Raw genomic sequence first — 14,788 nt, 5'->3', positions numbered from 1 at the left:
GGGTGAAATATACCAACATAAGAACACTATGATGTTTTTTAAAAAGAATGAAATTTGTACATTTATAGGAAAACAAAAGTATACTCGAACGGTAGGTATGTGCCCTTTCCCTCCCACCCTCGAGCCTGGGTCATGTATTTTCCAGCCTGCAGCAACTGTGCAGCTGCAGTGGGTGGGAGGGGGAGTGGCTCTTCAGTTCTACATCCCCAGTGCCTGCCAGTGTGCATCTCACTGGGTGAACGGGCAATAAATGAATTACCAGAGTCCCCTCAGCAGCACGGAGAGGGTTCAATGGGCCTCAGAAAGGTGGGTGGCAGCTGCTCCCATGGAGAAAAGAGGCCCTACATTAGAACTCGGAGGGGAGGGGCTAGACTCCGTGGGCCAAAGAAGAGTAATAAGAAGAGATGAAGAGGAGTTTACCTTAGCAAGGAATGACATCTGAGAGAGGGAGGAAGGCCATTGAGAGAGAACAGGATGCTGGGAAGGATACAGAAGGGAATGAAATTGGCAAGAGCTACAGCAGGGAAGCTGACAGGATGCTGAGATGAAAAGAACTGGAAAGGTGCCGACAGGGACCAGTGGAAGGCCCAGCAGAAGAGACTGGAAATTCCTATTGGCTTGTGACTTCACCCAACAGTATGCAGTGGGCTTAGGGAGGAGCCAGCGAAGTGGCAGACAGGTGCTGTGGCCTGAATTATGGCCACCCACAACACGCTGACTCCCACTGGGTTGGTACTTGGAGATGGAGGTCTTTGGGCGGTCACAAAGGCAGTGCCCTCGTAAGAACAGGAAAAGACATCAGTACTTTCTCCACTATGCGAGAACACAGAGAGAAGGCAGCCATCTGCTAGTCAGGAAGGTAGCACTAACTCAGAACCAAACTGGCTGTCACCTTGATCATGGACTTCCCAGCCTCCAGAACTGTAAGGAATGTCTGACGTTTAAGCCACCCGGCCGATGGTGTCAGGTTATAGTAACCTGAGCAGACCAATACAAGAGCTAACCAGACTTGCAAAGGGAGCCTGCCAGCACAGAGGCCAAGGACATCACCAAAGCTGAAGACTGTATCACTGAAATGGTTAGCAACAGACAAGAGCAGCCAGAGGAGCTAACGGCGAAGAGGAAGGCCTGTCACTTATACTGCACTGATGGGAAGCCGGGGCTCAGGGACCAGACTGTCATACTGCCCAGTACTATCAGGCAGCACCAGGACCAGAGCTCCGGTCTCCTGGCCGCTAGCCTCGAGCCTTTTCCACAACACTGCTGTGTCTCTCTGAGGTCTTGCATGCCTGCCGTGGTCTGTACGAAAACTGACTACACAACAGGAAACGAATTCAAACATATTTATTATCATTTTTACAGACTCTGAGTTCACTAACAATCCCGCCACGCATGCTGGTGGAATGCGACACCAGGTCTGGGATCGCCTCCGGCCAGGCTGAGAACCACTGCCCAGCCGGCACTGGTCGCAGGTTGGCAGCTTTCGGAGGGGTCCCCGGTGCAGCACGTCAGAATGCTGGAGGGAGAGGGCTGCAAGGAGTGCCCCTGGGTGCACGTGCCTGTGCTGGGCTGTGGATCAGCTGCTACTTCGGGTGGCTTCCGACTCGGACTCCAACTTGGGAGTCCCAGAGAGCGTTTCTAGGAAGGTCGCGATACGATCCAAGTGCCCGTGAGACCGTGGCAGGGATGTGCTGCGTTTCTGAGGCTCAGATGCTTGGAGGGGAGCCTCGTTTTTCAGTCACACGGCTGCCATGCGGAAAGGCACCAGGAGGTCAGGCCTGGTATCAGGAGCGGAAGTGGCCGAACCCCGCGCTGCAGCCGTATGACCAGGTGCCCTGTGGTTGCCGGGTGGCTGTGGTGGTGGTGACTCAGGAGTCCTTCAGTGTTTTCTCATTGATATTCTGTCCCGTGGAAGGCACGTCCTACTTTCCGGTGCCTTTAAATACATTCGCAGGTACTCTTCTGGACACTCCAGCTCACGCCCCTCCTTGCTCACCGGCGCTGGTTTAGACCTGTCAGATTCTTGAGCTGCCAAAGGGACGCAAACAGAGAATGCTCAGGCCTTGCCCACCCCGGGACTCCAATGGGAAGGATCGGGATTTGTAAGGTGGCCCACGTGGCTATGATACAGAGGTCTGGCACACCCGTGTCCTGGGAGCCAGCCAGTAAAACTAAAGAGGTAGGATATCTGGAATCAGGAGACTCGGACTGAGTCACTGTCAGCCTCGTCACGAGCTTTCCAGTTTAAGGCTACAAAGCTACTTGGGTCGGTGATCCATCAAATTAAACAAGAAGCACAGGACCAGGGTAGGGTCGCGGAGGGTGGGGATGATCTGGGCAGCACTCACCGTCACCGCTGCTCCCATGAGTCCTTGCACCAGGGCCTCTCCGGTGTACTTCACCTAGAAAGAGTCAGTCAGGTTCTCCTAAGTCCCCATCACAAGCCCCAAGGGGAGACAGACAGGACAAACCAGCAGGCCTGCGAGTCCCAACGGGCAGAGTCAAGAGGGCCCTGTGCACTGGAGGAGGCGCCTATGGACGGCGCCACCACGAAGGGGCCAAGTGCAGCTCTTCAGAAGGGCGGGCGGGTATGAGGAAGGACCGGCCAGGCTCCCTGGGAAGGCCCTCAGGGCTGCTGGCTGAGACCAAAGAGGGGCGAGAGGACAGACAGCGCCCCGCTGTGACCCGAGGAGGACGGTGCGCCTAGTGAGGGGGCTTCCCAAATGGCTAGCCCCCCACTACCTGCTTGGCAGTGTGGCCCAGGTTCATTGCATCATTAATCCGGTTTTCCAAGAAACGCCAAGTGTCCTCGAAGTCTGGGGAGGAGTCCTGCATCATCACCAGCTCTGTCGTGTTGTAGATGCCGGCCAGCACAGCTCGGCGGGTGTACCAGTTGAGCTGCAAAGAAACCCACCAGGGCGGCCGGGTCACCACTCCTGCTGGGGCTGGGAGCAGCGATGCACTGAATAAGCAGCACGGGGCACACCGGGATGGGGGAGGGTGGGGGTGGTCTGGGCAGTGCGCAGCTACCCAAAGCTGCAGGCCCTCGTGGACTCCCCAATCTCCTCTCCCTCACGTACACATGGGCCTCTGGACGACACTGCTCTCGGGTGGGGCTGTGCACGAGAATCACCAGGGAGATCACAAATGCAAGCTCCTGGCCCAACCTCCGAGTTTAGTGTCGGTGGGGCTCCACTAAGCGCCAGGAGTCTTGAGATTTCCTAAGCACCCCAGGCGATTTTGCTACATCTGGTCCTTTCTGGAACTGCTGGCGCAAAGACTACATCTTAGCACATCTAAGTCCCAGCAGGCTGTGTGGTCAGCCAGGTGCGACCAGACCTCGGGGTGTTCACAAGGAAAGCGAGGGCTGAGAGAGGGTCACGGCCGGGTCAGACCACCTGGAAAAGCTGAGTGGTCCAGTCCGTGAGCAACCCCGGCTACCCCGGCAAACTGCTCTTCAGAGCCCTGGCTCAGCTGCTGGGTGTTTTATTCCTTTAATTTCTTTGCTTTCTAATTTCACTTTCCTGCCGTCTCTGTTGGTAGTATGTTCCCACCGGAGGGCAGCTTATTAAAGCACTTTGTTAGAACTACGGTGGGAGTATCTCTCTGCCTCCCCAGCCTGGATATTAATTTCTAGTTATGAAGGTATACTTTAAAAATTTTTTCCTGACAGAGGTCTAATAGCATCTACAAGTCACATGCTTTTCCGGTGCCTGTTTAAAGGCTTATTGATCTCCTAGCAAAGCAGGCGGAGATGTGCTGGGGGGCGGGAGCTTCCTTTCAAGGCCATGGTGTATCCATGGCTTTTTAAGAAAATCAGCCTCACGAAGCCACACGCTGAGACACGCTGCTGCAGAACCTGGGTTTCAGGAGCCCGCAGGCGGAAAGGACTGTAAAATGGCAGCCCGGTCCCACGGCCTCTGACGTCTGGGGTCATAGCTGCAGGTCGGAGGGAAGGACCACGGGTCTGTGGCCAGAGCGCTGGGCCCTGAGCCAAGGTGACCGAGACCCCACCTGGCTGGTTGGAAGCCCCTCCTCACACCTCAGCAGCCTCTCCCCACCAGAATGTGCATGGCCCGCAGACCCCGGAAGTGATGTGTGATGGGAGGAATTTCACCAGCTTCCTAAGGAAATGCTTAGCCCGAGCTTCCCCGGCATCCTGCGGGCCTGAGCAAGCACTCACGTCGGTGGACTGGTCCCCAGCGTAATGCCACATGTCATCCACCATGCTGGTGAGCAAGCTCAGGCTGGACGGGATGTTGTGCGGGAGCATGAGGATGCTGAGGGCCTGCGGACAGAACGGCAGAGGGTCAGGTCCAGCACGTAGGTGACAACAGCGCACGGGAAGGGGAGGCCAGTGCTTCGCCTCCCCACCGAGACCTGTACGGGGCCTGCGCGGCTCTCGTTCTGAGACCCATCGCCGCCACCCCTTCCTGGCGGCGAACCGCCCCAACCACAGCTGATGGGAGCCAGGGGCCAACCCCAGCCTCCTGGCCAATCCGACTCTCAATGCCACCCAGCATGTGGACTTGGGAGTGCAGACAGCAGAGCGTCTGGCCCAGTCTCTCCGAGAGCCGAGGGCCAGGATGGGGGTGGGCACTTGGAGGAAGCAGCAGAGCTGAGGGGAGTCTGGGGTGGGTTTCCGGGTCCAAATTCTAGGCCATTCCCAGGGCCCAGTAACATTCCTGCGCTCGATATCCTGCTGCAGCCTTAATAAACTCCTCACCACCCCCTCTATTTTCTGCTTAACTCAAGTTGATTTGTTACCCGACACCAAAATCCTCCAACTACAGGCAACAGCACAACCCAGAGACTCTTCCATTAGGCAGACAAGTCCTGGCCGTGCACGTTTTGCTGCTTTACCGACTGTAACCCCTCGGCCGTGGCCTATGGGATTTGGACAGCGAGGTCCTGGGTTGGCTGGGAGGCCTCCTCTCAGTGAAGGAGCCCAGAAGGAGATGTGCTGAACCAGGAGGCACTCATTTTTACCACTCCCACTGTGAGGGGGGATGAGTCAAGGCCACAGGTCTGAAAACCAAGTGTGGCAAGCACAGGCAGGGGGCAGAGGTGACTCCCGACTGCACTCCCCCACCCCCAGCCTGGGGAGTTCAAACGCCCGTCAGCCAGCCGGCCGACTGAACCATGTGCTCGGCGGTGTCCCGGCTGGTGGGGGGCGCCAGGTGATCTGTGCGCCCCTCCTCTCCTCTCTGATGTGCTCTGCCTTTCTCAGCTGAGAGGACGGCTCACACGGGGGCATGCTTTGAAACGGGAGCAAGGAGCCTCAGAAAAGGGGAGAAAAGCCCTTGGAACGAACACTCCAGTTCTCGAGCATCACACTGGCAATTTGAAAAGAAGTCCAGTCCCCTGAGACCTGGAACACCAGGGCCTGTTCATGACAACGGCCAGTAAAACCTGCTGACCTTCCCCTCTCCTCCGTGGAGTCCTCCTCAGTGAGGACCTGCCGGCACACTCGGGCCACTAAGGCCCCACCCAGGATGTGAGCCAGTGCCCAGGCCACTCGCATCTCCAGGGACACAGCTGGCTCCGAGTTACCCTCCCTGGCACCCCCACATCGGAAGCCCAGCCCTGCCGAGCGCAGAGCACCCCTGGGTCTCTGGGGACCAGTGGGCTAACTTCTGACAGCGCGATGCCCTCCGAGGGAAAGGCACTGCCCGCCTTTGGCTCGTGTAGTAACAGGTGAGTCCGTCGTCAGCCCGAACACAGTGCAGCCCCCGCCTGGGCGCGGACTCTGTACCCGGGGCCAGTGCTCGATGTACGGGATCAGCATTCGCAGCCTGGTCTCCACTGCGTCCCTCAGGAACTGGTCTGTCTTCCTCTTCCTGGAGTGGGGGAAAGAAAACAGCGTGTCTCTGGGTCGCTGGGCCACAGGCACGGGCTCAGAGCTAGCCTAGCGAGGAGGGCCCGGCAGGCTCCGGACGACGGCCCGACCACAGCAGTCAGAGCCAGGCGGCTGCCTGCCCGTCCCATCGAAGCAGCGGGTCTGCTCCGTGCAGCTCTCTTCGGATCGGCCTCCCATAGATGCCTGGTGGGACCCGGGGGGCCTACGTCCTGCAGTCCTCAGCTGCCACCCTGAGCGGTAACGCCACAGGACTTACTCTGCCTGGTTGAGCTGCACCAGCTTCTGCTCCTCCTCCAGCACCTGGGTGAGCCGAGCGTTGCACTGGGTCACGAAATGCAGGATCAGCTCGCTGCCGTCACTCCCAAACATGCTGGCCGCCGCGCTGGACAGGCCCAGAGACTAGAGAAAGACAAGACGGAACCGTGGCGGCAAGGGTGGTGCACATGTGCTGCCTGCTCGTCACTAGGGCCTCCGCTTCCAGCAGCAGCGGCGTGGAGGGCCAGAGGGTCGCCGCACTCTCCATTCTTGACCCGAGACGTGGGTGGCGCTAACCACACTCCGTCAGCCCCTGAATGTGTCGCACAGCACGGGGCACAGACTTGCACGATGGGACTTCACAGTGGCCACCTTGAAGACGTGCAAACGACCAGGTGCAGGCCTCGAGAGACTGCCTTGGAGCTTGTGCTGGTACTGACGGGAGAGAGGGGCTCTCTGTCCGCCGCGGCTGCCGAGCCACCCGGAGCCCTGCACGGGGTGCCTCTGGGGAGAACGGAGCGCAGAGAGGAGGGCGAAGCGGACGTGCTGGAGGGGCAGCTCCCAGCAGCGCAGCCCAAGAACGCCGCTGTGCCCGAGCTACGTCCGGACTCACCTGTTACTACACGAGCCAAACGCTCTCTTTCCTGCTTGAGCCAGTTAGAGCTGAGCCCGACACTCGTAACCTGGTGTCCTAACTAATAAACGAAGGGGCTCAGGAAGACCCCTCTCTCCTTCACCAACTCACCTAACTTAAATCTCTCGAAACTCAGATCTCTTAGTTATTTAAAAATGGCATCGAAGCTTTTTTTTTTTTAAAAAATGACTATTTATTTTTAGAGAGAAAGTGCTGGAGAAAGAGAGGCTGAGAAACATCAATGTGTGAGAGAAACACTGATTGGTTGCCTCTCGCACATGCCCTGACCAGGGACCGACCCGCACATACCAGGTATGTGCCCTGACTGGGAATCAAACCAATGACCTTTTGCTTTGCAGGATAACGCTGAACCAACTGAGCCTCACCGGTCAGGGCAAAGCTTTTCTTAACGGGCTGTTAAGAAGTTAACAAAGCCACAAAAACCCCTTGCAGCCCCGATATACAGCAATCACTGAGTATCTGCTGGAGGAAGGACCCTGCAGCAGCAGACACACAGGGAAGAAAGGAACAAAAATATATTAACTCAAAATCCGTCCTGGCGGGAGCGGAGACAGTGCCGTTCTTCTGGAGCAAGGACACAGCCCTTTCGGAGGGCAATCTGGCAATATTCGCTCAACATCTGAGCTGCGCAGCATCCACACAGCGGCGATGGTGTCCTTGCTGTGTGCACCCAGTGGGTGGGTATTGTCACCGCCCACATTGTACAGACGAGGAAACTCAGGCTTAAAGCTCTTAACCACCAGGCTACCCTGCCTCCAATACGTGTGTAACAAGAACCTACACCATACAGAAATGCTCTGAGCCAGTTACCAAGTTATGTATCAGCTCCAAGCTGCCCTTCCATTCTCAGTGGGGACCGGGGCTCTGCAAACCACGTTGCTGGCCCCCTGTTAGGGTCCCTACAGGGCGGACAGAGGGAGACGGTGACACTGCAGGAGGAAGAAGAGACTTGCGTGCTCCTGGTGACTTGTCTCCCAGTGGTCTGTGTGATGCGCCCAGTTTGCAGTTCTCCCGACACCCGCAGAACTAGGTCATCAAGCCATCGTCCCCTCCCTGCGCTTCTGACGGCTCCACCAATCCCCTGCCCCCCCGCCAGAGGTCAGGTGCCAGCCCCAAGGGACCCTTCCTCCAAACTCAGAGACTCCAGCTGAGTAATGCCTGCTCCTCAGAGATCTGAGTGTCACCTCCACAGGGACGCCCCGGCAAGCTTCTAGTTACAATGATCCCAACTCCTCTCTCTGTTCCCTGGCCCTGGGGATGGGAGCTACGCCCTGCAGCTGCTACCCCCATAATGCCTTGGTGTTCTTTCTCTCCTTTCTGTCACCTGCTTACCCACTGTGCACTGAGTTAACACTTCTTTATTATCATTAGTGTTGTCAAACTATTAAATTCTCCCTTCGAATAAATGGTATAGTTTGTCTCCTGATGTATACACTCCATGAAAAAGCAATCCACTTCTCCAAATCTGTCCTAAAAAAACCAACCAGAAATATACCTAAGGGTGTTGTTCAAATAGGTTTAAATACTAAACAATTGGAAACTCAAATGTTTACCAGTTGAGTTCAAATGAATAAATCAGGTGTCATGCAGCTGCTGTTTGTGGGAGTGCGCAGTGAAACAAGCTGGTTAACCACAGAATGTCCCGTATCCTCGGATTTCCCCACACGATCCTGCCATAGTTCTGTCCTCCACTGGCTTCACAGCTCTCTGTAGTTCTTTCCAACGTCCTCTGCTCCCGCCCACCCCGTGTCCCCTTCCAGGCTTCCCTAACTTCGGGGTCACGGGACAAGCACGCCCACTGCACAGAGCACGCAGAAGCCGCCCCCACCCCCGGAACTTCCTCAACGTTCTTCCGGAAACGAAACCGCGGCCTTCGGCAGCCTCCCCTCTGCCGCGTCGGGGGCCAGTCCTTCCACTCGGTTTTCGGGTCTCGTGACTGTTCCCGCCACGGACCCTCATGCTCTCGGTCTTTGCCACGTTCTCGTGTCTCTTGTCTCTGCCCTCTCCCCACAGTGTTCACACATGCTTGGATTTCCCTCTGTTTCCTCTGCTTGGTCCACAATCACTCTCTTCTGCCCTCTGCAGACCAATGCCTCTCCACGGCCTCACCTTCCACTCCCTCTTCCGCCCTCGGGTCATGTCTGCCCAGGTCCTGCCTGCAGGCGGCCGCCACTTCCGGAACCAGTGTCTAGCTACTCAGGCCACACTCTTCTGCTTTGCCTCCAATGCCAGGCTACTCTACCGACGTCTTCTTTGCCAGCTCCTCCTGTTCTACCCCACCCTTTAACGCCAGAGTTTCTCGAGGGCCTACATTTCTCTCCCTTCACATTATACTCAGGGCACACCCATATCACCCTAGGCAATCTCATTCACCTCTATGGGTTAATTGCCACACACACACACACACACACACACACACGTGCGTGCGCGCACACACATAATGCCCAAACACATACTCAAGTCCAGACAGCCCCTTTCTGCATGCCTGAGCTCTCCCACTGGTTGACCGAAAGACCCCTCATATTCAACAACGAAAGACTGTACCCGTGCTGCCCCAAACCTGGTCCTCACCCAGCCGTCCTAATCCCAGGAAAGGGCACCAACAAGCACCACGCAGGCGAGCCGGCAACTCTGGTGCCGCCTTGTCACTCCCCATGCCATTCTACCACCAAACCGACCCACTTGTCTCCGCGTTCACGGCCACTGCCCTGGGCCAGAAGACCCTCACTCCTCCTGGGTAGCTGGCAGCAGCCCCAGTGACTCCGCGCCTCCAATCCAGTTTGCACCCAGCAGCCAAAACGAAGGTTTTCAAATGTCAAATGTCATCCCAGACCTTCAATCGTTATTAGTACAAAAGCTGAACTCCCCATCTCGACCTTCAGACCTTCAGGACCCCTGCCCAGCTGGTGCTCTCCCTCCCCCTCCGCGCGATGGTTCGCTTTGGTTCTGCTCGGCAGCAGGCTTCCTTCCCTTCGTACGTGTGCTCCTCTGTCTAGACTTGTCCGTCCCCAGCCCCGCCAGACCCGCTGAAGCCTAACGCATTCCTCAGATCGCAGTTCAAAAGCCTTTCCCCACCACCTTCTCACCCCCACCGCCCCTGCCTCCAAGATCAGGTCCCGCCGCTGCACGTCTCCACAGCACCTTTTCCTGACAGCCCGCACCCACTCTGTGCGCTCCTGTGTGTGTGTTTAATGCCGCCGGACGGACGGGAAGCTCAGCAAGGGCGGAACCGTGTCTGCCTTGACCATGATGACGTCCCTAGGACCCAGCACAGTGCCGGGTGCACACTATCTGCTCAACAACTGTTTATAGAATAAATGATGAATAAATGAAAAGTTCTTTTAAAAAATTGAAACAGGCATTAAAATGTTTATAGTGGGATCATGGAGGGACTTTTCTGCTCTTTTCTATATCTGTACTGTTCAAAGTCTCCACAGCGAGCATGCCCTGGGGTCACATCACACGCACCCTCCATGCACATGACTTCGGCTACCGTACGTGCTCTTGGGAGAGAGCGAGAGACACGAGAAGCAACCGGTAAATCCGAGTCGAGCAGTGGAGTTGCCCGTCGTCTGATCCCACGAGCAGGGGCCCTGCGGCAGGCAGGCTTGGGACAGGAGACGTGGTTCTGCAATCCCACCAGGGTCCACCCTCACGGGCCTCCCGCGGGACGGCCTCTGCTGTGCTGTGTGATTCTGTGCCACGTCGCCTGAATGTGAGCCTGCTGCTTGGTCCAAAGCAGCTGTCTAGTCCCACGCGGAAGGGAACGCTGACCTAGACTCAGTGGGCAACACACGGTGCGCTGGTCTCCCAAGCGGTGCATCCTTGGGAGTTTCCACACACCACGTTTCCTCGAGTCTAAGATGCACGTATTTACCATTTTAAACAATCGGTGTGAACTGCACACTGATGTGTCACAGTTCAAAGGCAGCATTTTCCCTTTTTTTAACGAGGCAGAGACAATGTTGCCTCTCACAAGCAGAGGCATCTCGGAGTCAACGAGTGTGGTAGCTTTTATCACAGGCAGGTCTCACCTAAACAGCTGCCTTTAGAACCGAACTTCCAAAAACCAGCTCCATCTTACGCTTTTTTTTATATCAAAAAATAGTTTTAAAATGCACCCATTTCCACCTCACCGGGAAAGAAACCCCCGAAAGAGAAAACCCTGTAGCGGAGAGGGGTTCCCCGCTGGGCTGGAAGACGCGTGAGGCCCTCTGCCCCGGCTAACGTAAGTCTCCCTGGGCTGGTCTCCGCCAGGCTGCCCACCCTCAGCGTGCACACCTGGGCTCCTTCTGCAATCGCCTCTGCCGTCCAGCCGTGGGCGGGCACGAACTCCAGGGCTGCCGTCAGGATGCGGTGCTGCAGCTGCTCCTCACTCTCATGGTCCTCCTCCTCCTCGCCACTCTGATCTGTGTACCTGAGACCCAAATCCGAGAGGGACACGGGGACAGCTCGTCTCACTGCCTGCTGCCTCGCATGCGAGATGAGCCTGACCAGAGACCAGAGCTCGGTGACTCCTCTAAGCACGCTGGGAGGACATTCACTTGTGTGTCTGTGCCGGAGTTGCAATGCCAGCACAGTAAAAGTTCTATCCCCCTCCCCCTCCCACGTGGCCAGAGAGAGAAGGGCAGCAGCGAGCAGGGAGGTCACGCACTGGGAAGACACGTTTTCCTGCAGCACCCTGGACTTCCCTGTTTACAGCCCTCAGCGCTGTTTTTTTAATCTGTATTTGCGCCAGATGGAAATCCATGGGGTCTGAAACAACAGTTACCGTATCCACGGGGCCTGGCACAAGGAAGATCCTCAAAAAATCCGTGCTGCACTGAAATGAAGTGTACATTAATCAGGAAACCAGAAGAATGACCGGGGATACTCGAATTTCAGAGCTAGAGGACCTTCTCAGTGGCAGGTAAGAAGGAAAAATATCTAACGGAAGTGTACGTTACTATCCTGTTTCTGGAGGGCAGTGGGGCCCCACGTGGTCTGTAACAGAATGTTACACGCCCAGTGCACGTCCTTTCACTTGGTGCTGCCACTGCTGGGAGAATCACACGCTGTATCGCAGGAAATCCAAATACTCGTCGATAAAAGATAGGGCAAATAAATTTTGGTGACATCATTTGCTGGAACATTATGCAGTTATTATAAGAATACAGACTGTGAAAAGAAATTAAAAACGTACTGCTGAGTGAAAAAACAGGCTCTGGAACAGCATGTGTAGCGTGCAGTGTAACTAATCATTGTTACAGACGCAGGCTTACATATGGAACACGCTCAGAGAAACATCTACAGTGATATTAACAAAAGTGTTAGCAGAGTTATTTCTGGGTTTGTGTTTCTGGTAATTTCTGCCTTAACTGTTTAGATGTTTTCCAATGTACAGGCACCATTTTCATTAAAAAATAATAACTTCCTTTCAAAGTTAGTCTTGAAAATGATGAAAGGTGAAAACAAGGACAGAGAGGAGAGAGAGTGAACAGATGCAGCCAGGCATGCAGAGTGGCCGGAAATGGGTGGACTCGGTTCGGGTGCCTACCTGGGGGGTGGACGAGAAGACTCCGCATTGGGTTCTTCTGCCCCCTGGGCCTCCGAATGTTGCTGAGAGAAAGAGTGGGGAGGCTGCTGCTTCTGCTCATCGGAGGACCTGAGCTGCAGAGCTGAAGTGTGCAAGGCACGCGGCAACAGGGCTGATTGGCAGCGGGACACTGAAACAGAAACTAGACCAGTCAGGGACATGAATCAGAAAAGGCCCTTTGAAACCTAGAGCGGTACATGGACGGGGAAGGGGAAGAGCAGGGCAGAGACCCCTCCAGAACCACTTATCCGAGTGCTGGGGCCCAGGCAAGAATCATGGGTTAACTGGCAAGCCTTAGACATGATGCACAGACAAAAATGAACCAGAAAACAGCCGAGCTGGCTTGTAGGCTTGTGCCTTTGTTAGCTGTGCGGTAATGGGCAAACCACTTCATCCCAGTGAGCACAATTTTAAAGTATGCAAATTAAGAGCAATAATCTCTCCTTAGTCAGATATGAGTGGGGCAGAAACAAAAAGTGAAAGTGACTAGAAGATGTTTCATATTTATCTATCATAGCAAGAGCCCTGGACTGGGAGTTAGAGTTCTGACTCCCCAGTGTTTATATGGTGTCTCGATCTGCTTTCTCATCTGCAGTGTTGCAACACCCCCTTCACTCACTGGAGGCAAGGGCTTTTGGAAAATACGTAGTGGTTCCTAAGATGGACTCATACGACCTTTTCCTTTCCCAACACTGGAGTGTTAAAAAGTGCAAACACGCAGGCAGGTTGAAAGAACTGTGATATGAACACCTGTATGTCCACCACCTGGATTCTCTATACTTAGCCATCGCAGTCTCTGATTCATCTTGTGTTGTGACACACCTATTGCATACCTCACTATTCTTCTCCTCTGAACATGTCAGCATGCACAGCATTAACTAGAGTTTAATGTTCATTTACTGTTCCTTTACTGAGGTGACATTTACATATGATGAAATACAAAAGTCTTAAACATGCCAATTCTGAATTTTGACAAATGTATATTATACCCTTATGTGACTTGAACCGCATCCGGAATCATCACCCCAGCAAGTTCCCTCACGTTAATTCCTTCCCAGTCATTCCCTGCCTGCACACTGTTCTGACTTTTTTACTCTGGGTTTGCCTATCCTAGCATTTCATCTAAGTGCAATAATACAGGATGCCCTTATTGTGTAAGACTTCTTTCGTTTAACATACTTTTTTTAGCTTGAGTCCTATTTTTTGTGTAAATCAGTAGTAGGCTGTTACTTTTTATTGCTGAGTGTATTCCATTAAGAAACACTACTCTGTTGATGGACACCTGGGCTGTTTCGGTGTTGGCTACTGTAAGTCAAGTTTCTATGAACATATCTGCACAAACCTTTTTGTGGGCATACACTTTCACTTCCCTGTGTAAATACTGAGTGGATCTGCTAGGTCACAGGCATTATTTTTACTGAATATATTTTGAGTTATATATAAAAACAGCAGATGGACACTCGTTAAAAAAAAATCTATGGACTAACACAGGGGACAGTAATTTTAAAAGAACCACAGCACAGTAAGTGTAAAATATCATCATTTTAGGGTACGTATAGAAGAAATGGAGCGAATATTCGTAAAACTTTGAAAACGGCAGGGGAGGTTCCAAAGAAACACTGAGGAACCGCTGTGATTTATGAGAGTTTAGGTGAAATATGGGAGAATGTTTATTATTTATTGGCTCTGTATTTTGTTAACATATCAAATGCATACATCCCATTTATGGAAATTGACACTGGATTTCCATTTACGGTAGTGATATGAAGTTTCCTCTTTTAAGTAAATGTCCGTATGTTTAATAACTCAGATGTATAAACAAAAATGCCGACTGCATAGTGGAATAGGTGGTACAAGGATATCACGGAATTATCGATGGTGGGGAAATGACCGGCAGGAAACAGTGCAATAGGTGCTCGCTTTGGCTGTTGCCCACTCGGGCCCTCGAGCGTTCCTGGCCCAGGGACTTGGGAGGGAGTTAAGAGACGGGGTCCGAGTTCGGCAACTCCCGAGTTGTGTGACCTTGGGCACCCACAGCCCTCTCCCGGGCTCCACTGGCTCCACTAAATGGGAGTGACAGGCCCCGCTTCGCTGCTCTGGCCCTCACAGCCGTGGACTGCGGGCTGAAGCCAACCGGACCGCCCGAACAATCCAGGGACACCGGCCGGTCCGCGCCCTTGCCCTTCACCTCACCTTGCTCGCGAGCCGCCACCACGGCCTCTTCCTCCCCGCACCCGGCGAGGGTGGACCTCGCGCCCCGTCCCCTCGCCACCCCGCTCCCCGGTTCGGCCGCCCCCTCACCGGGCAGGCACCGCAGCTGCAGGAGCCTCCAGCCCGCCCGGCCGAGCGCGCCAGACACCGCCGCCGCCATCTTGGAAGCGGGCACGCCGCCGACGGCGACGCGACCGGCAGCACCGGGACCGCGGCGCGCCCACTTCCGTCT

General features: G+C 54.7%; 1 protein-coding gene across 2 annotated transcripts; it reads right to left on the bottom strand.

Annotated features, from left to right (window-relative positions):
• Positions 1-1,327: 1,327 nt before the first annotated feature.
• COQ9 (coenzyme Q9) lies at positions 1,328-14,787 on the bottom strand. 2 transcript variants are annotated; one of them, XM_028502059.2, is made up of 9 exons: positions 14,647-14,787; positions 12,307-12,475; positions 11,052-11,187; positions 6,117-6,259; positions 5,756-5,840; positions 4,184-4,288; positions 2,743-2,898; positions 2,349-2,402; positions 1,328-2,028 (listed from the first exon to the last, which is right to left on the bottom strand). In XM_028502059.2, the coding sequence occupies exons 1-9, from the start codon at positions 14,714-14,716 to the stop codon at positions 1,993-1,995; spliced, it is 954 nt and encodes a 317-aa protein (XP_028357860.1). In that variant the 5' UTR covers positions 14,717-14,787; the 3' UTR covers positions 1,328-1,992. The 2 variants fall into 2 exon arrangements, with proteins under 2 accessions (XP_028357860.1, XP_035867772.1); XM_036011879.1 differs by having other exon boundaries at positions 12,307-12,487; positions 14,647-14,753.
• Between the last annotated feature and the right edge of the window lies 1 nt (position 14,788).

This window comes from Phyllostomus discolor, chromosome 12 (genome assembly GCF_004126475.2).
Source record: "Phyllostomus discolor isolate MPI-MPIP mPhyDis1 chromosome 12, mPhyDis1.pri.v3, whole genome shotgun sequence".
Taxonomy (NCBI): Eukaryota; Metazoa; Chordata; class Mammalia; order Chiroptera; family Phyllostomidae; genus Phyllostomus; species Phyllostomus discolor.
Note: the sequence above shows the minus strand (reverse complement) of the source record. Positions and strands in the feature narration are given on the sequence as shown.

Excerpts from the sequence above, each read along its gene's own strand:
- COQ9 (XM_036011879.1), bottom strand. The coding sequence starts at position 14,716 with ATGGCGGCGGCGGTGTCTGGCGCGCTCGGCCGGGCGGGCTGGAGGCTC. Across the intron at positions 5,841-6,116 it reads GTGCAGCTCAACCAGGCAGA|GAAGAGGAAGACAGACCAGT; the intron begins GTAAGTCCTGTG and ends CCCCCACTCCAG. Across the intron at positions 2,403-2,742 it reads TGGGCCACACTGCCAAGCAG|GTGAAGTACACCGGAGAGGC; the intron begins GTAGTGGGGGGC and ends GACTCTTTCTAG.